Source organism: Lepidothrix coronata, unplaced genomic scaffold (genome assembly GCF_001604755.1).
Source record: "Lepidothrix coronata isolate B3197 unplaced genomic scaffold, Lepidothrix_coronata-1.0 Scaffold10, whole genome shotgun sequence".
NCBI lineage: Eukaryota > Metazoa > Chordata > Aves > Passeriformes > Pipridae > Lepidothrix > Lepidothrix coronata.
In genome coordinates this window covers 802816-825085 of record NW_016690190.1, presented here as the reverse complement: position 1 = coordinate 825085, position 22270 = coordinate 802816, and the positions used below count along the sequence as shown (strand labels likewise).

The window sequence follows — 22270 nt, the reverse complement described above, 5'->3', positions numbered from 1 at the left end:
GTGGGAAAGTAAGAGAACAGTAAAAAGCTGTCATGAAGAAGCCAGACAGAATTTGTGCATGAAGTTGGATTAGATCATTGCTCTCTGTAGTCAGCAGTCAACAAAGGCCTCCCTTCTGGAGCTAAGCTATTCAGTGTGGTTATATATCTTTTCATCTTTCATAGCAGAACTGCTCTTCTGAAGAAAGCTACAGCTAAATAAGCATATTTATGTTTAAAAGATAGTCACCAAATATATAAGACAAAACAAAATAAACAAAACAGAAAAAAGCTGGGACATTATTTGGAGAAACTGGAAGTGGTTACTTCGTTTACTGAAAAGCAGAAGGAAACATAAAATCAAGCACAGGTATTGGGAACAGTAGTGAGACATGGAGGGAAACTGAGGGAAACAGGAAAGAGCTGAGGAAACTGGCACTGGAAGCTGGTATTGGAAACAAGAAGGTATTGTGATGGGAGCTGGAAAGCACTTGGACGGAATCAAGAGGAAACTCACATTCGTCTTCGCACAAATTTAAAAGTCTTATTAATCCCAAATCTATCTAAATTTAGGCTTAACTTCTTTGAGTATGTACTTGTATGTATTTTTATTTTGATTTCCAGGCATAGCTAGCTGCAGGTCAAAATATATTTGAATGGTGTCTAAAACCACACCTTAAAACAAAAATGCTCAAAGCAGAACTCCTCTCCCAGCAGCCTCTCCAGATAGCCAGTTTAACTCCTTCCCCTCAGTGCAAGGGGAGAATGATTCAAAAGGACTCAGGGAAGCAAATATTTGATTTAGGGGTGGACATTCAAGAAAACATTCCTGGATGAAGATAACTCCCCTCCCTCTCAAGAAAGCACAGTAAATTCAGCAACTACAGTTTGCAATTCACATGTAGATTGAATGTGATACCATCAAAGACTTTCAAATACTCATTGCTGGTGCCAAAGTTCAGGTTAGTGACTTCTAGGATCTTATTAAAAAAAAATAAAAAAAATATGGCATAATGTTGCACTCTAAGATTTACCATTTCATGACATAAATGTTAACAAAAGAGTCAGTCAAAATAAAAGGTCTGTTGAACCTTCCCCTCCCTGCCTTTTCCCCACCCTCTTAACCCAAAAGAGGTTTCTAGAGAGTCATACACACTTAAAAACATACTTACCAAGGCAAGTATAAAGACCCTGACTTATCCATGCTAGTATAGCAAGAGTGATAAGATCTCCAAAACTTGCTGCTATAGGAGTGGCAACATTGTCAGGATTAATACCAGTCTTCTTGGATCCAACAATAACTCCAACCATTATTATCCCTAAATTCAGCAAAGAAGACAGTACAGTAACTATATACACTCTTTTAATTACACAGAAAATTCCAAGACCATGATAAAAAATAAATTAAAGGTGTTGGTTTCTATTTTGTCCTATAAACAGCAAAGCTAACTTTTAAGAGAATCCAAGTGGCTACTAAAAATAGAACTCACACAGTTATTAACAGTCTTTGGCACAACCTGAGTAACTTCCCTCTCATCATATATTATACATAAGATCTTCCACTGTGTATAGTATCCTTTATGTTATATTATGTATTGTAGGCTACATCAGGAGTTCACTTTTGAGAAACTGCCTAAAGAATTATGCACCACGAAATTCTCAAAAGAAAGAACTGAAATGATCTTGCAGGATCACAATATTTCAAAAGCACCTATTTCACGTGTAGGAAAATGAAGCTTAGAAAGTAATTTCCTGTGCTGGCCCACCATCAGAAAACAACAAAAGTTTCTCTTCATGCCCAAATCATACATGAGTGGCAAAGTTCTCTTGCTGCCCTTAATTCTGCACATGATCAAACTTGATGGCTTTGTGGTCACTAAGAAAACATGTGCTCTTAATTCCACACAAAACTTTAACAGTTTTTTAATTCTCTCATAAGTAAGCATATCAGATTAGTAAAACAAGGAAGTTACCCATTTTACTTGACCTACTATTCTTAAGACTACTGACTATGTACTTTCAGTAAGAACATGTCACAGGTAGAGGTACTTTCCTCCTCCCCTTTACGTCCGTTAAGAACAGTCCTTTACGGTCAAATGTTTTCTGACAACAAGGAAGAGAAGATTAAATTCATCATGCCATATTGCTCCAAACAGACACTGGCACTGTTTGTATAGTGGGACTTGAACTTGGCCCAAATCCTTCAAATAATGAGCCAATTTGTTTACTTCAGATACAAAGCAGAGCACAAACTAACACATAAGCAGCACGGGCAACCTGGAACTTTGAATTCAGCTAAGCTAACATCCAGGCTCCCTTAAGTTTAATCATAAATAAGTTTCACCTGCTTAGAACTAAGAATATATTTTGTACATTAATAAATATAGAAAGCACTGGGAAAAGTTCTTCATCAGGTAAAATCTAAACCCCATATTTTTTGCTTTAGATATGCTCAGGAGGTCATGAAAATCAAAAGTTTTTGAAAGAATATGATAGAAGAGAAATGCAATATGCCCACCTATATGGAAATTCCAAAAGGGCATCCTAACCTCTGCTGGTTTTCAGATGTATTATCCCTGATTGGATTTAAATTTTTAAGGAATAGCAACATAATACACATTCAGCATCCACAGAAAACTAAATAACTATGAAAAGTAACACATATACTCCACTTACCTTGTAAAAGAGAAGCTATGAAGGCAGTTGCTACACTGCTAGAACACAAAAGGACTGAGTGATCAAAGCGGTATTTGCCCTCTGGAATCCAGCCCAATATAACTGCTGCCACCGCTGCCAGAAAACCAACTACTGTTGCCTGAACCTGGAAAAGACGGTGAACAATTCTTAAAATAATTGATAGACTCAGGAGGACTACAGAATAATGTTCTGTTATTCTTTCCTTCTATCTACACTTACATGCAAGGTATAAAAGGAGCATGCTCATCCCTTTTGTAGAGATGGTGACAACCTTGGGTGATGAAGAACAAAAATCTTAGGCCAGCAGAAAAAGCTTTACCAGCATTTTAAAGACTCCAGAATAGTAAAAGTAAAATCAGGGAGAGGAGCTCAGGATTTAGGAGAGGCCAATGCCTAAAGAGGTTTCTAAACCCCTTAAAACAGTGAAGTCACAGAATAAATATTTCACCTATTTTTTGAGCACGTTATATTATAACATATGAACAAGAAATAGTTCTCAATCTTAAAAACAGTTGTTTTGAAGAACAACCACTCCTTTCCTCAAATGACCCAGCTATTTAAAATACTATTGATTATCCAAAAGCTCTATCACATACTTTCTTTAAACACTGAATACAATGCAAATAGAGTACTAGAAACATTTGAAAGGTCAAATTTAAAAGGTTTTGCCAAACCTGAAATTTTTCTCTAACCATCCTCAGATCCTCTCTTAAAAAAAATTAAAAAGGAAATACCCTTGGTACAGTCACAAATAATACTTTACCTCTTCTTCTAATAAATAGAAACTCATATTGTCTTAGAGAAGAGGAATACTGTACAAAAAAAAAAATCAAGCAAATATTGTACAGTAAGTATAAGCCAGCATGGCACAGCTAGTTTCCCATTAACACTATCCATCTCCATACTTACTGATCTTTGTGATTTGACTTTTTCAATAACTTGGCTCACTTACAAGATTTAATCAAATAAACCTATTATATTTACCTGTTTTAAGGCCAAATTGCCAATTATTAGGTTCCATTTCTCAATGGGAGAATCCATTTTTCCAATATTTACCTATCAAAATTACAAAAGAAATTCAGAATTTTGGGTTTAAAATTCTATTACTCGAAAATGCACTAACAAGGCACAAACCCATAAATAATTCAGCTAATACAATAAAACAGACATTTCTATTGAAAACAAGCCACATTTTTTCCAAGTCAAACATTGCTTTTGATTTTCAATTGTATTTGGAGTATCTTTTCAAAAGCAGCTAAACTTGATGCAATTTTACATAGTAACTCGTTTAACATTAGGTTACTGCTCAAGATACACTGGCCACCTCACATTCCAGGAATGTCCAAGTACCACCAGTGATTAGATCAGTGGTCGGAAGATCCCTTTAGACTGAACTTGTTTCTATGGTCCTTAAATTCTGAAAATAAAAAATGCTAAAATCTAATACTGTTTAGCATTCTAACTTTTCATTTATACAATATGGCCAGAGACTTATGATGCTGTAAATGACATAAGTCCAGTACTAAGGTAGTAGCTGGAAAGACAGCAAATAAATTATTCTAAGAAAATAAAAAGTACATACATACTCTTTTATAATGTCTCTCCTATTTTTACCCTTTTTTTTGGAGTTAGAGGACAAGATCTGACGAATAGTACAAACCACTGCAGTATGACTATGTTTAAAATAACTTCCCTTTTGAGACAACAGAATGATTTTTTACATTTTGAGCATAAATTTTAGTGGTTTTTTTCCCATGTAATATTAATTTATAAGATAACATACTTCTCAAAACACAGAAAGTCTTCATGCATATCTTTTTCATCTTTTGATAATTTCTTTTCAGTAGATTTCAATTCAATTTCTTTTCCACTTTCATTTTGTGATAGTAGGGACTTGTATGGAACAAAGTATTAAATGAAATGCTAATTTAAAAACTTAGAAATATACTAAGACACTTTATTTCAATCTACATTATAAATATCTTATAGTGTTCAAAGTAGAGTCAAAATTCCACAAATACATCCATTAAGTTTAAACAGGACAACAATGTTTCAGGAAGTGCAGATAAGAATCTCCTTTGCATCCTTCTTAAATATATATGCTACATGAATAAAAGGACAGGCTGTGGAGAGCTTCACTCTTTCTCTCCTTTGAAAAAGTTTTAGAAAAGCATCCAAAAAATCCCCATTCAAACAGTAATCTTGCAAAATGCTTAATCCAGCCTAAAAGTGAGCTGCTGCCAAATGCCACGGTTCTGCTTTCCCCTACTATCAGCTACATGTTCACATTTTCTTTCTTGAAACAGACTGACAACTCCGTGAGTGAATTCATGGCAACATGAATTTCCTTGCTGGTTTGATGGAAAACACTTTTTTTCAGGGAGCAAAAAGGGGTTATCTTCTATAAAATTACCTGGTCCATCACATGAAACCATGTAACCATGCACAACAGCTTTAAGGGTTTGGAAGGGAGAAAGAGCAGGAGCACTCCTTGCAGCTGCAGATTTCCATAAAGTAAGATGAAGTTTATTGTGATACTGTGAAATAGGAGGACCTAAACAAAACGTTTGTAAAGTCATACTGCTAATGCCTAACCCTGATAACACACAGTCAAAAAAAAGAGCCTGCACAAGTTTATAGGACTGAAATGACTGAATAAGTGGTGTTTTGGTGTTGGTTGGTGGGTGAGGGTTTTTTTTCATTGGTTTGTTTTTTGGTTTGCGGGGTTTTTTTCTCTTAAAAAATGAAAAAGGAATAGGGAGAAAAGGCAACAGTGTAAATTGAGACAATGAGAATGACCCAAAGAAGAGAACAAAGCTTAAGAGCTGAAAAACACAAAACTATAAAACATAAAATATTAAATAAATATTGTGCTTGAATGGGCAGCTGACCTAAGTGTACCTCACACAGTTATGCCAGGGCAACAGTGGACAGAGATAGAACTCCAGAAACACTTTGTTTGCTCTTTGTTGTCTGTATTCTACACATGAAGTAACTCTTGTGGATTAAAAATTAATGTTTTAAAAACAGCAGGCTGTAAGATTGCCAGTGTATGAAGAGCTAACACTAACAACAAAGAGAAGTCCAAACTATGCCCTGAGGTAGATGAAAAATAGAGTCTTGAGACAGATTTAGTGAAATAACTGATTCTAAAGTAGATGGGAAAATGAGTGATCAGTAAGAAGCAGCTAAAGTAGGAATCTGGGCAACAAGATGAATTAAAGTGACCAGACAAGACTTGAAACCAGATGTACTACAGATAACAGAAACCTGCTAATAAGACACTAATTTTTGGCTGACCACATAATTACAATGAAGTAAAGATAATTAGTTAACAGCCCCAAAAGCACAGACATGTCTACAAATTCAGATGCAATTCTAAGCTAAGTAAGAGCAAGCAGGGTATGAATTAACTCCAATGCAGAACTCAAATTAGAAATTTCCTCCTGTAGCCCCTCCGCTATCAAAACCCACTCACAGAAACCCACTACAAAAGGTTAAGCTAGTCACAGGTGCACAGTCCTGTATTTACTTAAAGAAAAGTGGCTGGTGGGGAGCCAGCTAGTGCAAATTTAGGTGCAAATTAGAGTAGGAAATATTAATCATACAACTGGCCTCCAAATAACTGTTTAGATATACTCAGAATTAATATTCTCCTTCCGTTCTCACCTAGGTTGAGGATGACGGGATCAAAGGCTGGGTGGATAAAAAGAGTAGGGGGGTCAATGAAATCAATGTGAAGAATGCAAAGGTCAGAATAACCTCTTTCTGAGAGAAATGGCATGTAAATTGCAGGTCTAGTAGTCTATAGAGTTTTTGAAACTCTGCAGTAAGTAATGATACAATATGACACAACACCTGTTTTTAAAACCTGGGGGAAGCAGAGCAATGAAAGCAACTGCCCTGGAGTTCAAATTAACATCTGGGAACTAAGCCCAAGCCACCAACCTAGAAGTAGTTACCTGTAACAGTTCTCCACAGCTTGGTGGTTTTTTTTGTTTGTAGTTTGGGGTTTTTGTTTGGGATTTTTTTGTTTGGTTTTGGGGTGTTGTTTATTTTTTTAACTATTAGAAATATTAGAGTTCTTGTGTATTTGTTTGCCTTTGCAGCAGCACTCAGGTGGAATGGGGCTGGCAATCCACCAGGTCACAGACCTGTGCACATTGCAGCTGGTGCTGAATCTGAAAAAAGACACAGGAGACAAAACTGGAAGGTTCTTTACAAGACAAAAACCTTCTCCCTTTCATTTTTGTTTTAGTTTTCTTTTTGACATAAACCCCCTAAATATAATCTTCTTAGCATTACCTGGATAATGAATGATCTATACTGTTCTTATTTTGTACAGTATTGTTCTCTTAAACCTCCACTGTGTTGTGCACATACACATACAATCACACACTCTATAATATTTACTGATGAGCTCTTCACTAGCAAGAACAAATTAGAGCCACCACTGGCAAAAGAGAGAACGTTCACCAAACTCTAACAAGCTTCTACCTCCTCCCTGTGAAGGATGTCCAATAAACTTATGACTAAGGAAGTCCTGGAAAGTATTTCAATCGCGTTTGTAACTTACTCCACGGTCCGTCGTGATTCCTGAAGAAAACAGGTCATACAAGGAAACTCAAGGCATTAGAAAACAAACAATCCAATAATCAAAAAAAACCCCACAAGTCTGTTGATGCAATGCTGGGAAGTAGCTTGGTGCCAGTGGTGCTGTGATTGTGCAACACAAAAGAAATTGGAACTCCCACACACCACAGAGCAGTGTTGGAAGACACACACACTTCACTGATCTCTTCTTAGCCAGTTAATTAACCCTCATGGTAGAAGGACGTGAACAGAACTGGCTAACCTGATTTGGTTAAAACAGATATATGACAATTTCTGGTACTGAGATGACAGGAAACCTTCATGGCATGCTTGAATAAAAACTTCTGAAGCATCAACTGATTTATGTCTTGATGAGACTTAATGACAGTGGTAAGTGGCACTTGTAAAACTCCTCAAACTAAGTCTTCTCGGTATTGAATTGATTCTTGGTAGGAGCTTGGGGTTCAAATGGCCAAACTGGCTCTGAAAAACCACATTCAAGACATGTACATATTGAGGAAAACATTTAGTGCACCCTTAAGGTACAGATCATGTTATTGCAGTTACTGGGATACTCTTAGGAATGCCATTTTGGGCTGAGGGGAGTGGCCTGAAACTCATGATGCCAACTTTAGTTTAGCACTGGACATGCAGCCTGTGTTGTGGAAACTCCAGTATCTTTTATCTGTGTTTATCTGCAAGAGGGGGATCAGCTCCTGCTTTGGTAACAGTTGGTGGATAATAAGAACTGAGGTCAGGAGTCCCAGTGCAGAAAAAAAAGGGTCTGCATGATCCTTTTTCCGAATGTCCCCTGAGAACAGTGATGTTCACAAATGAGATGGGGATGGTAAGGATGGAGAATCCAGACACTGATTGACCCAGAGAAGTTCTAGATTGTGACTTGGCCAAGGTCATAAGCAGAACTGAGACAAAGAATTAAAGATCACATTAACTGAAACAGAAGTGGTGAAGCTGATTCTGACCCTCTTTTTTTTGAAGCCTTCACTAAGGCACTGGTAGACCTTGGACTTGGTGTATTTTTCACTATGTAATACAAGCACTTTCAATCCTCAGGTCACGAACTGTACCAGCCAGAAACAAATTAAGCAACAGGTCAACAAAATAAAAAAGGTCAGGTAGAAGGTAAAAGCATTCATGCCTGATAGTAAAGGCAGTAAGGTTTAAACACAAAATATTGTTAAGAAACAGTAAGAATACTCAGAAGAGTAATAAAATCAAACAGAAAACAAGACTGAATAGCTAAGGCTGACATTGATAAAGATACAACAAAACACATCAATTCTTACAAAGGAAAGTAATCAAGTGCTATAATGGGCACGACACAAGCAAACCTTCACAGGACTGCCAAGGCTATGTCCATCACAGTGTGCATTTGGGCAACAACTCAATATAACGTGGCAATGACATTTATTAATGATAGGACACTCAGAGACCTTGTCAGTACAAAGCATTGTAATATCATACAAAAACTGAATGTCCTTGAGGATTACAGCAACCAAACCAGATGAAATTCAACAGCAGAAATGCAAGGTCATGCACTTATGGACTAATCATATTTCTGCCAGAAGATGGGAGTGACAGCTGGAAATAAACAAAAGCATGAATACGAGGACACAGTCATGGATCACAAAGTGACTGCGACGTCCAAACCTGGCACTTCTAGGCAAGTAAATCTAGAAAGTTTCAAGAGCAATATTGTACAAGACATAGTAAAATCTCATGCAGAGTTACATACACCTTTGATCAGATATGTTCTAGAAAAATTTATTCAGGAACGGGCAGAGAGTGGGGGTCCTGCTGGAGAACAGAAACACTGCATTACGCAGTGTCTTAGAGAGAGATGCAGTTCACCTATCAAAAATAGTTTAGCCACATTATTAGACTAATCTATTCACTACAGTTATTCACACACATACAAAAGATAAGGTAATATGGCTTGCTTAGGCTAAAAAATGGAGAGGTGGAACATCCCCTGAAATGTAAAAAAGAACTACAACAAATACATAAGAAAGCACATAGAAAAAAACCCGGTTATGCTATGTTACAGTGTTGACACACACAAAAAATGTGACACAAAAAACCAACCTGACCACAACAAAAAATAAATAAATTTATTTACCCAGAATGCTAAAAAAAAAACCATTTTTTGCAGTTTGATCAACAAAGGTTTTGAATAGCAATGGTACCAATACTTTATTTTGGTGCCACTCAAGGGGTCATTAGAAAAATGTGTTTAAAACATAAACATTTTATTAGCCTATTTAAACTCCCTCAAAGCCAAAGATATCTCTCAGCCTTACAGAATACACATGTAAATCTTAAAAATCTACTTTATCTGTTTTAAATGGTGAACCAGAAGAGGTTTTACAGAAGTAAAGTTTTGATATGTGGAGAAGAGGGTTGCCTTTTTAACTCTGCCAACTTAATAACAGATTTAAACAGCCCTGTAACAGCCAGATGAAATCATAAACATAAAACACTTGTGACCCAAAGATTTGTTTCCATTTTGAAATATTTTAAACATGTATCTAAAAGTGAAGGGGAAGAGAAAGCTACTTACAGCAGTTGACAGCCTGGATGCCAAGGTCATTTCCAAATTTCCTTTGAGACCAAGAAGTGCAGGAACCAAGATAAAGACTTCAGTAACATTCTTGAACACATCCCAATGCTATATAAAGGATACAGTGGGAAATATTTAATTGAAAAATTCCCTTTAGACCATCCACAAAGTATTCAAAAAAATCTGTAAATCATAACCTAATCCTCTTTAAAAAAATATTTAACCTTTTTATCTTAGACTTAAAAGTCTAAAGTCAGAATTGTTATCTATTTAGATAAAACAGATTTATGATTGTATATTACTGTTTCAAAGATGAGAAGACTATAAGCAAGAATTACAAAATCTGTCCTTAAAACTAATCTAGTTAAAAAAAGATGTCATAAATTTGAAGGGGTTTTTTTTTCATTACTTTAAAATAGTACCAGATACTATGACTGCTCTTGAATTCTGGCCTTAATTTTCAATAATAATTTTATCTTTTCCCTTCCAGCTGTGTAGAAACTTCACATAAAACTCTGTGAGCTTTTTTTTACTTACAGGCTCTGTTCCTATGACAACTAATTCCCTCTTGGAAAGCTTGTCTTTATTCTTCTACCTCTAAGTGTGAAACTTACAGGAGCAGAGTTTTCCAAAACCCAGATTTTTAAAGCAAATTCTCTTAGTCTTTTGTGCAGTAAGTTTTCAGCACTGAAATGCTGTGCTACTTTGTATGTCTTGTCAACCCATGTATTTAATTTGTAATCATTTACCAACTTCAACTAAACTAACAAAACTGTAAATTGTGTTTGTATTCATGGATTTGCACCCATTTAAATGATTATTTTAATTAAAATAAAAGGATTCAATTCTCAAATGTAAACAAGATCTGAGAATTACCTGTGTGAAATTACATAGGTATTTACAGAAAGAATAATATGAAAGGGCTTGTAAAAAACAAGCTTAATATGCTTTGCGGTATTCAAATTTTCATTTTTAAAATATGTTCTGTCACATTTCAAAATTCTGCTTTACTGACATCAAAGTTTACTGCTTAGTTTAAGGTGAAAAAAGATAGTACTGACACTAGCTATTAATTTTTACATTTGTGTCACATCTCTCATTCATAGGGAGCTGGACTGGGAAACCAATAAAGATTAAAAATCATATAGATGGAAAAATCAAGATATATCTCAGTCCAGCTCAAAAACTAGGTATAAAAACACATTTCCTTAAGGGAAGGACGACAAGGTAAAACATTTGGTTAGAAGCCAGTAGTGACAGTAGGCACAACTGTCTCTTCTGTCTGATCATCATGCTGTATCATGCAGAAAATCATATATTAATGAAGTACAAACAAAGTATCTGTACAAGGAATACATTTGTAAAAGGTACATGAACAAAGCAAAGATTGGTGTAAAACAGCCCAAAGAATAAGCCATGAGGCTTATTTAAAAGAGATTTCTGCTTCTTAAAAAACAAATTAAGTAGGAAATAGAAGTCAATATAGTCTTCAAAATGCAAAGAGAAGGCAAGAAAATTAGTTAGTCCAATAAACTTTTCTAAACTGTTACTCTCTTCAGAATTTTCTTCAAATATCACTGCATAAAGTGTTCTTTCATAGGCAACTGTTACTTTTAACTCCACTAAAATGCTGCTGACATCTACAACTGTTATGCCAGAAACTAGTCCTAGAAACATTCTGTATCAGTAGGGTCTTATTGATACAATACTCCAAAACAGGTTTTAAAAATATTATTAAACTTTATCTTAATATTGAGAGAAATTTCTATTTTATCTTAGCCCTGAATAGCTACTGTCAATTAAATCTGCTACCACAAACCACAATAATCTGGCCTCTCTGGGCCTATCACAATGATATTTCGAGGTGGATGTGACATTGCACCCTGTTCACACCACTGATGTTCATAATTCCAAGTGTTCAGCAGACCTTCTGTTACATGAAAAAGCCACTTACACACACCTGAATACTCAAAAAACCCTCTAAATCACTTCATATGAATTTCATATAACATATTCAAGTAATGCACATTTTCACATGCCATATGCATTTTCATGGACCAAATCTACACAGTATTTCAGAAATTGTACAGACTTGAATCACACGAGGAGATGAGGCAATGCAATACATTTTTCTAGTCTTTTTAAACACCTGTGTATTTCAGCATTATGGTTAATTACAACTCCCACTTGAACTATGTACACATTTATTAGTGTCAACAGAATTTTGAACCATTATTATATTTCTATCAGAACTATAGACCTCACAGACTACCTGGTTAAAAAAAAAACCAAACTTCCAAAGCAAATACCAACCTGTACAATATCCAAAACCATGCCAGCAGAAACAGTTCCAAATCCTGCTAGCAAAAAAGGTACAAGTATCTGTAATGCCATAATACTACTAGATTCTTTGGGTTGTTTTCTACTTCCTTCCACAATGATATCTTCATTACTGTCACTAGACAGATTGTCTTCCTGCAACATGGCATCTGTTTCTGAAGTATCCAATCCATCACAATAATTATAACTGGTAAAATCATCATATTTAGGGCTACAGCTGGATGGGCTGTGTCCATTGCTACCATGAAAACTTGGTTCTGAGAAGTGATGGTACTCTGTGTGTTGTTCGGACCTAGCATTAAAATCGTTTCCTGCTGGTTGTAATCCATCTTGCCAGACACCATTCACTTTTTTGTGTCTTTCATCCTGGTTTATTTGGTAAACAACAGGAACCATACTTAAAAGTAGTCTCAAAAATTTATCAGACTGAATTGTATTAAGATTTATGGTCCAGTTTACAAAGCCTTCTCTGTCATGGACTTTGCTATTTGTTTTGAAGATGGTAGATCTGCCTTTACAGTTAGTCATAGTGCTACAGAAGTACAGGTTGAAAAGCACTTCGTTCTTCAGATGTCAGCAAAGAAACCTTGTAGGTGAGTCATCAAGTGCCACACTTACACATGGACCCAAATGTTCTTTTTTTGCATGCAAAAGTGTTTTTTCACTGCTCTCAGATCTTCAACAATTCCATAAGCAAGGCTGGATCTGCAAAAGAAGTAAAAAGTACATATTCAACCTTTAAAATATTGTAACTCTCCAGAAGACATGAGATACTGGTTTAAATTTTCAGATCACCTGGTATCCTTCCAAAGCAAGTATTTATAGAAATGTCAACCTCCTCCAACATTTAACTGCCTAAGTTGAAGGAAATTAGAAGGTAGAAAGCCAAAGCTGGTGGGTGATGAAGTTTCCCAACCCTGTGTACTTTCCAGTGAAAGAAAGAGCCAGCAGTGTGGACTGTAAGTGAACCAGTGAAGGCCCAGCTTTTATCTTCTTAAAGCCCAGGAAGCCAAAATCTTCAGGCAGACACTGTGTGTAGCCCCAGACTTCAGTGGCCAAATGGACAAATGGAACCCACATGATGCACAGCAGGGCCACTGTTGCTTCTCACACTCTATGCTAATGGGAAAAAAACCAAAAAAACTTTCAAAACACATCAGAGGTGGCAAGCCCAAAGCAATATTGTGGGTAACAAAGTCCTTATGTGTTGACAGTCCCCGCCCTCTATCTCTATAAAAAGATGACAAATCAATATTAGCAGGTAAAATTCAAAATCATCCTAATTTAAAATCATAACAACTGATTTTTCTCTGAAGCAAACATAATAATCAGGTTAAATATAAAATACTACAATATCAAGGAAAGATGATAGTAATGCTATTAAGAACAACAGACTCCATGAATACAATAAATAAATGATCAGCATAAACAAAGAAACAAAGGTCAGGCAGACCTACACCAGCATGATGTGGGATAACACAACTCCATAAGCTCATGATACTGTGCCTATGCAAAGCTGAGAAAACATATTTTTACAGACTGTAGGAAATAAAAATATTTTAGAGTTGGAGGACTTCTAGTCTGCATTTCCTGAGAAAATCAAGCTCCTAAGATCATATTGTTTATATTATGATCCCTACACTTTCAATCCCTCTGTTTTAACGCTTTTAAGTAATCCAGTATTTCTGGAGCAATTTCAGATAGACTTTACAGTGAGTGGAGATGTCAAAGCTTTTAGCAACCAACAGCCTTGCAAGAGATCCAAACGTGTGCCTTTGCCCTAAGACATCTTCAAACATTAAAGATAATTCACTCCTATATGGTCAGAGCAAACCAACTTCAAATTCCTGCTGCTCATAGAATTACTTGGTTTGAGTGAAGAGATGACTCAGAAGCAACATGATGATTTTCCCTCTATCACTTGCTTTATCCAAGGGAGTTCTGACCAAGAAATGAGTATTTTAAAATGACAACGAAGTTTATGGCCTGATTTAGAAAGAAGTTTTGCAAGAAAGAGCAATCTTTTTTTTCCACAAGACCAACAGAGGAGTTTAAGTAACAAAGATCTTTTGCTGCTCTGTAGCAGACTGTGCTACGTTGAACCTTTAAGTGCATAAAAACTCCAAGGCCTCAATTCTGGTTTCCACACACTTTAATTATGAATAACAAAGCAACTTTTGCTGCTATCCCAGAGGAGCTCTAACCACAGGCCAAAATGGTGCTCTGTTAAGTGCTACAGAGAGACAAAACAAGAAGAGGCAATTCTGTTTCTTCCTGGCCCAAGGGTGGCACTATCTACGTAAAACAAAAAAAAAAAAAACAACAAAAAAAACCCAAAAAAGACATAAAACAAAAACAACAACAACAAAAAAACTAACAAAAAAAGCATAAAAAAAGACTATTAGAGCACACATAATAGTAAACCATCAACCTAACCATTATCAACTTCTATGACAAGCAATCCTTCACTTTACAGAAGGATTAAGAGGAATACAAGAGAAGAGAAGTTCATGGAAACTGAGGAATATCAAAATTTCAGGAAGGGTATGGCCAAAGGTGCTGAAGGTTTCCAACTGATTTATGATGATGGGAAGTGGCACAGTACTTAGGAAGCTCGCTAGGGGAAAAGCTTTGAATCACTTTAGCCAGCTGAGTTTCAGTTGGTCCCAAGAAACATCCAGACTAGAGAGACTTTATGATAGAATTGAAGAATGGGATGTAGAATTAAGATGTAAAAGGGTTCATGATGAAAGACACATACCGAAACCCACAGAAGCCTCACTGGGGTTTTTTGGAGGGGGGTATCTTTTTTTAAGAGAGGGAAGGAGTAACAAGTGAATTTTATTTCACCCACAGTAAAATACATTGAGAAAATTTTCTGATAGCTTTAACAAGGCAGAGTAGTCTGGCTCTCATTGTGGTTTCTCCCATATGTCCTCCAGTCACATCACCAGAGTGCTAGACCATGACTCATGGAACTGCAACTCTAGCCAAAAATATTTGTGTTAATTATCCATATATTTCTAACATATGGATTTTTCTTCTTTTAAGTTTGTATTTTTCATTTTTTTTAAGAAACAAATCTTTCGAGAAGATTGTGGTTTCATTTAATATGAGAAAGTGTTAACAAACAGAAATAGCACTTAAAAGGAGAAAAAGAAAGGAGAACAGAAAAATTATTTGGTCAAGTTCCAAAGGCAGGAAGAGGCTAGCAGTTGAAATATTATAAAGCAGTTTAGATGACAGTCATTTATGTTTTTTCTACCAAAAAGATTTAGCATGACAAAAAGTGAACTAATGATAAATGCTGGGAAATGAGAATTTTAAGAAGATAAACTGAAAAATAAAGGATCACAAAATTGTTTAGGTTGCAAAAGTATAGTATAGTATACAGTGAAGAGTAATTACTTCTTCAGAGCATACAGGCAGAAGATAACTACGAAGACTTCTGAATGCAACTATTAATTTCTAAAAACCTGTTCCAACAAACATAATTTTCCAAATGTCAGTATTTTCATCCTAAGTTATAGGATGTTAATACTGCTGTACTTTTAGGGGGTTTTTGCACCTACAAGATGCAGCAAATCATCTAAGGAACTGCAAGAACTTCCTGAGAAGCTTTATCATTGACAAGAAAAATGCCTATGTTGTGTGTTGCCTAGAAAAGATATGGGAGCTAAAGAAGCAAACTCTACTCGAGTAACTCATATGAAGGAAAGGCAGTTAAAATCTCAAAAATCCCATCCCCAGTCTCTGTAGGAACAGGAGATAAGTGAATCTGGTTTCTTGATATATAATCAGGAGGTTACAGTAAAAGGTGAAATACTAAAATAAAAAAAAACAGAGAGAGACAAAGATCCTTTGAGAAGCCAGGAAGCAGCCTCAAATTTATCATATCTGGCACATTGTATGTGAAATGAAAGGACACCTTGTCTTTGTCACCACAAGCAAAATAATGAGCTGTGCCCAAACTGTGAAAATAATCATTCCCTCTTTATTGTTTCCTAAGTACCTATTTTTAATAGTTTCTTATTTCCCTTCACATATTTTATACCAAAATTACTGTGTATTTACCTCTCTCTGTGTCCTGCAAACATATACAAACATAAACAGTCCTGCAAACATAAACAAATAAGAAATAGAGCCATACCCTGCCATTCACTGAAGATGTGTTCCTGAAAAATGAGGCACTAACAGAGAACAAACCAATTTTACCCATAAGAATTAATACAACTGATGCATACAGCAATTTAAAAATTACACATGGAGACAGTATATATGATGTGGAAAATGGACAGGCAGAAGTAAATGCTGTGGAAACAGGACTATGAGCTGGAAGAGATGCTGACTTTTGGAAATGCACAGCTGCTTTAGAAAAATCTCAGATACTTCAGCTATGAAACTTAACACCTGATCATTATCACATTTTCCCATCCTTTGCCTTTGATTGGCTTGATAAATCTGAGAAAGATGAAGATAACAAAGAAAATGTAACTGTTCAGGAAGAGGCTCGAAGAACTCTCTTTATTATTGCCCAAAGAATTGTTAACATTGCTTTAGACACACCTACAATGCAGTTCTCAAAAGCATGGGAAAGAAAATGCTTCTTTTATACTTTCCCTTGCTTTAAAGAACATCTAGCATCAACAGGATTAAGGGAATAGATTCTACAGCTAAATTTGTTCATATAGGGATTAGACTACCAATAATGTATTTAAAGCATGAACACAATAAATCACAGTGATCTTTTAAGACCCTTCAAAAAAAGGGGAAGGGAGAAGAATCGAGCATGAAACTTCTGTAGAGTCAACATTATGAAAGGCTAAAACAAATATTTATCAAAGTTTAGGTCTAGGGAAATTTCTGATTTCTTTCAGAGTGTGGCTAACAAAACCAAAAGATAACCCCTGTCAAAGTAATACTGAGGGCTTTCACAGAATCCAAAGCTAATAACACCAGAGTCAAATCCCATTTTTCCTAAAAGCTCCAACATTTTTTTACAGGTGCTCTTTTAAAGCAATAACCATCTCTACATTGCACTTCTTGGTAGTACAGAATAAAATACAATTGAATAAATGTGCCTATCTGAGAAACACCTCTCAGTAGAAGAACAAGCCTTGGAAAGGGATTCAGGAAAGTAATACAAAATGTTAACAAAACATTGAACTTTAATATTTTGCCATTATAAGCAAAGACGAAGCTGGATTATTGTCTGGCTTGAAAGACTCTTTTTGTGTCTTCAGAGACGAAGTCAAATTCTTCTCATTGAAAGGATGAGAGGTAGCAGGCACAAACTGAAACACTGGAAATGTAATTTGAACTCAGAAAAAGCTGGATTTTTCTACCATGAGAGCAGTTGAGCACTGGTTCAAACAGATTATGGGGATTCCATCCCTGGCAATATTCGAAACCAAACCAGACACGGCCCCAAGTAACCTGTTCTACGTGACCTTACACTGAACAGAGGTGGCTGAATAGAAAATTTCCTAAGATCCCTTCTGACCTCAACAATTGTGAGATTCTGTAAAGTTTGAAATATGAGGGTTTGGGAGCCTTCTTTAAGTTCAGAATACAATTTGCAGAAGTGATAGAGGGATCTGCATGGCCTCTTCTCCACTACTGTGACATGTATACGAGCAAGTGTCAGTACCACTGATACCCTTCTCACAGCGTGGCTAATCATCTACACTGCTGTAGGGGACATATCAGTCGAAAGGGAAGGCTACACTATATCACCTCAGCATTACAGAGAGTAAACAAACAGACTATTATCATTAATCATTTTTTAGAATCCGGAAACCAATGTGGTATGCTGGGCTAAGACTATTTACAGCAGATACTTAGTGTTGAGTATTAAAGATAGGGGAAAAGGCTGAAAATTAACAAATGTTGCATGCAAGGCAGATATAAGGGCATTACGTACCATTTCTTAAATATTATGCAGCAAACTGGTTAACACTGTCTTTATTTTATGGCAGTTGTTGGTTAAATTAACAGCAAGAGAAACGAAAAGAAAAAATAATAAGGGGAAATAAATAAAGAACCTCCAGATGCCTTCTTGAGAGTAAGACACTGAAAGACCTGCCAGCCTCAGGCTCAGTTTTCAGACAAGTTTGAGACTGCTGCATTCCACTTCCTGAACACGGCAGCTTTCGATTTTGGACCCAAGGAACAGAAAAGCAGTTGTGAGAAAAGGATTTGGTTTGCCTCTGCACTTCTAAGGAAACTCGTTTAGAAGAGATCAAAACAGAGCCAGAAACGAGGTAGCAAGGCTGTGAAATACGGACCGGTTGTAAAGTCACCCAAATGGAATGCCAACGTGAAAAATACCAGGCAAATCACATCCTGCAGCCCATCAAAAGCAGGTAGGAAAAGTATGAAATATAAGAGATAACACAGTCCTCTAGATTAAGTAACCAGTAAGTACTTACCAGGATGAGTCAAAACTGTACTATTTGGGATCCTGATTACAGTTTTCTACTGTCAGCACCAAGGAAAGATTAATTACTTATTAACTCAGGCACTAGGATATAGACTTCACATTGTTTTTTGTGGATAATATCCTAGAAGTATTTGAAAAGAAAATTATACACTGCTGTTTTTCCTTCTGAAGTGTCTACCAGTCATACTGCAGTATTTATGGATCCAGTTTCACAATCTCTTAGGGCAGTAGATGTAGGGAATGCTGCCAAAACAGGTCATTCTACCTGCTTTCATCTTTTTACTCGCATTACTGAACTGGTAAAGTGAGGATAACTAGGGACATCTACTAAACACTGCTAGGACTCTTCCTAAGGACTAAACAATTCTTTAATTTTATATGATCCACTTATTACAATGTGGTCTATAACCTAGGATCAAATGTAAGTGAAGAAGACACACAACTGTATCCTGGACAGTGGGATCAGGGAAGAGGAAACTGTAACATTCCCTGAAAATAAAGAAATAGACAGCTACAACCTGAACTTAATTGAGAAATAATGAGAGAGTAGAAAGTAGACTAAATCACAAAAAGCTTCTATGTTTTGGCAGAAAAGTATGGAAAGAGAATAAATGCACCATCACATGTTAAACGCTTGTAAACAAAAAAAGAGATGATCGTTGAAGTCTGTCCGTGTGCTGTTCGGGTAGAGGTTCCATGCTTCTCTAGCAACTGCAACCGCGGTGACAAGAGTGGCATATTTTTATGGGTGCAAAGGTGGGAGCAGAACTGCCTGCACATACGGATGTACAGAGTGCCAGGGAATAAGGGCCACTGGCAACGTTGGGCAGGTCTTGTGCACGTACAGAGAAACCAAAGAAAAGGCTCATTGTCCGGGCTACCTGGAGCAGTGCATAATTACGCGCACATGATGAAACGCGCTCCGGGCTCTGAGGAGCGCAGGGTACCGGGGCCAAACGCCCGCAGCATCCGCGGTCCAGGACAGGACCCCGGGCAGGCCGGCGAGCGGCTGCGGGGCGCGGGGGAGAGGAGTGCGCGGAGGGAGGCTGCGGGGGCAGGCAGGCGGTCGGGCGGCTCGGGGCCCGCTGCACGGGGAGGGGGACGAGCCCCACCGCACCCGGAGAACGCCGGCCGGGGCCGGCATCGCGCGGGGGAGGAGGGCGGGCGGGAGGCGGGCGGCCCCGAGTGCCCCCCAGCCCCTGGGCAGCCCGGCACCGCGGCGGGCCGGCGCGGAGCTCCGGGGGCGCGGGGCTGCTCCGCCACTCGCGAGGAAACTTTCCCGCCCGCGGCCCCCGCCGCCGCCCTCGCCCCCGGGGCGGCAGGTCGCCGGCCCGCCCGGCCCCTCTGCCCTCGCTGGCGCTCGCCCCGCCGCCCCCTCGAGCCGCGCCCTCCCCTCACCTGGGCGGGAGCGGTGCCGGCGGCGCTCCGGGGCCGCGCTCCATCGCTGCGGCGGGAGGGACCAGCCCGGCGGCGGTGACAGCTCCGGCTGAGGTGAGCGCCGCCGCCACTGAGCAAGCGCGGAAGCGGCCGGAGGGCGGGCGGCCCCCGCGATGATGTGGCCCATGATGCGCAGCAGCCGCCGCCGCCACCGGACCCGGCGGGGCTGGGGAGGAGTTGGGCGCGGCCGAGGGGACGGGATGGGGCGCGGTGCCCGCGGTCGCTCACAGCCCGGCCCCGCAGGGCGAGCCCCGGCCCGTGTCACCCCGCGCTGGGGGACCCGCCGCCGCCCCCTCTCCGCTGCTCCCTCCCCGCTGCTCCCTCCCGGTCCCCTCGGTGGCAGCTGAGTCCTTCTGCACCCTCCTCGGTCCCCTCCCTCGGCGAGGGCCCGGCCGGCGCCCCGCAGCCGCGGGGACCAGAGGGCTGGGGAGAGGGGCTCAGGGACGCTCCCCGGGCGGGGCCGGCGGTGGCGGTGCCTTTGCTTCCACTCGCAGTAGCTTTCTTGGCGATGTAGCACAAGAGCCGCTGTTTCCAGATTGTCAGCTACCGGGACATTGTCCCTCTTTCCTGCCAGTTGGCTAAAAGCAGCTTCCTCAAGAATCCAGTTTTTTAAGTGTGTGGGTCGGTTGGAATCCTTTTTCTTGCCCAGCTAGACTGTATACCCTGCACACAACATGTAAGTCTGCAAGGAACTCCCTTGCTAAGTACAAAGCCAAGGCCTTGCTGGGCTCCCGTTTTGAGACACACTTTATATTAATACATTGAAACAGTCAAGCCAGCTAAATTTATGCATTTATTATCATTATTTATACTATTCCTCCATTGTTCCGCAACAACTTGAAGTAGTGAACATGCCTTAAGTGGGAGGTGAAAGGGAAGAAAGAGGAAGAAAAGAGAACTGAGATTTAATGATGGTGACAGCAGCCAAGCCTACAGCATCCCTTTTCTTTTCTACAGACAGAACAAAAGACAGCATGGGCAAGTCACCAAGTGTCTGACATAAACTGGCACTAGCTGTGGTGGGGATGTGTGGCAAAGCAGAAACTTAAGCACAGGAAAATGTATTTCCAGGACTGGGGCCAAAACAATCTGTGCTACAAGAGTGAAATATATGGCATCAGCTTGAACTCTTGAGTCAATACTGCATTAAATGAATGAAGCAGCCCAAACCTCAGAGCTATTAATTCAGCTGTCTCAACCCTGAATGTATTGGGAATTTGGGCTACAGATCTGGTTGTTTCCCTGCCCTAGTAGTAACCGTATATATCCATGCCCTGTGTGTGCTCACGTGTTACACAGTGTGGATACGTAGCTGGGCCACCTTGCAAATCAGATAATGATCACATCTGCCTCTGTTGCCAACAGGTTAGAGTATAAACCTCAGGTTTGGGAATAACACCTGAGGCTGCTATTTCTGGCTTTTCTAATTGCATGTCTGGTGATCTTGGGCAATTATTTCATCATTCCCTACTACAGGTTCCTTGGCAGCATTATGCCCCTCCCTCCACTGAAATCACATAATACCCATGGATGAAATATAGTATTTGAAGTTCCCACACTATTATTTTGCATTGTGTGCAAATTCAGACAGACTCACTTGAGGCCCAACGTCTCTTGCAGAGGCCTTGCAGAAGGTTTGCCTCCTACTGCTTTGGATTTGTTAACGCCAAGACACTGGGATCTGGGTGGTTTGTTGGGTTTTCGTTGTTTTGTTTTTTGGGTTTTTTTTCCCCCCTGTGTTCTTTGCAATGAGGACCTATAAACACCACTTACCTGATTGCTACTTTTTCTCACTTTTGGCTTGTACTTCCAATCTCGTTTCTTATGAACCATTCAGTTCTCTTTTTACAGTTTTCACATCGTCTAGAGTATAAACAGATAAAGGCCAGAAACTGCAGAACAAATCCTGAATAACAGGCTGGCCAATGTCAACTGAACTTGCTGGTTGTGTAAGTTTCTTTTCCAAAAGATGATTAAAACTCCCTCAGGCTCTGAAATTTAATTTTAGGTGCATTTGTCAAATTCTGACAACGAAAATGGGAGAGTTTTCAGAGACAAGCAGCTACTGGCAGGCATTCAGGTGACTTTACCTGCTGGCAGCTTGGCTCCACATGCTCATGGTTCTTCTAGGTGATGGGATGGACTTTTTCGTGCCAAATCACGGAATCAGTTATCTGGTCCAACCTCCCTGCTTAAGCAGGG

General features: G+C 38.9%; 1 protein-coding gene across 1 annotated transcript in view; it reads right to left on the bottom strand.

Annotated features, from left to right (window-relative positions):
* SLC41A2 (solute carrier family 41 member 2) overlaps nucleotides 1-20130 on the bottom strand; it is a 49057-nt gene extending 28927 nt beyond the window's left edge. The window contains exons 1-6 of the mRNA XM_017804837.1: nucleotides 20030-20130; nucleotides 12163-12894; nucleotides 9850-9957; nucleotides 3660-3731; nucleotides 2655-2799; nucleotides 1151-1297 (exon numbers count right to left, since the gene is read on the bottom strand). Coding sequence (XP_017660326.1) covers nucleotides 1151-1297; nucleotides 2655-2799; nucleotides 3660-3731; nucleotides 9850-9957; nucleotides 12163-12717 — 1027 coding nt within the window. The 5' untranslated portion in view covers nucleotides 12718-12894; nucleotides 20030-20130. The remainder of the gene's footprint in view (nucleotides 1-1150; nucleotides 1298-2654; nucleotides 2800-3659; nucleotides 3732-9849; nucleotides 9958-12162; nucleotides 12895-20029) is intronic.
* Nucleotides 20131-22270: the final 2140 nt, after the last annotated feature.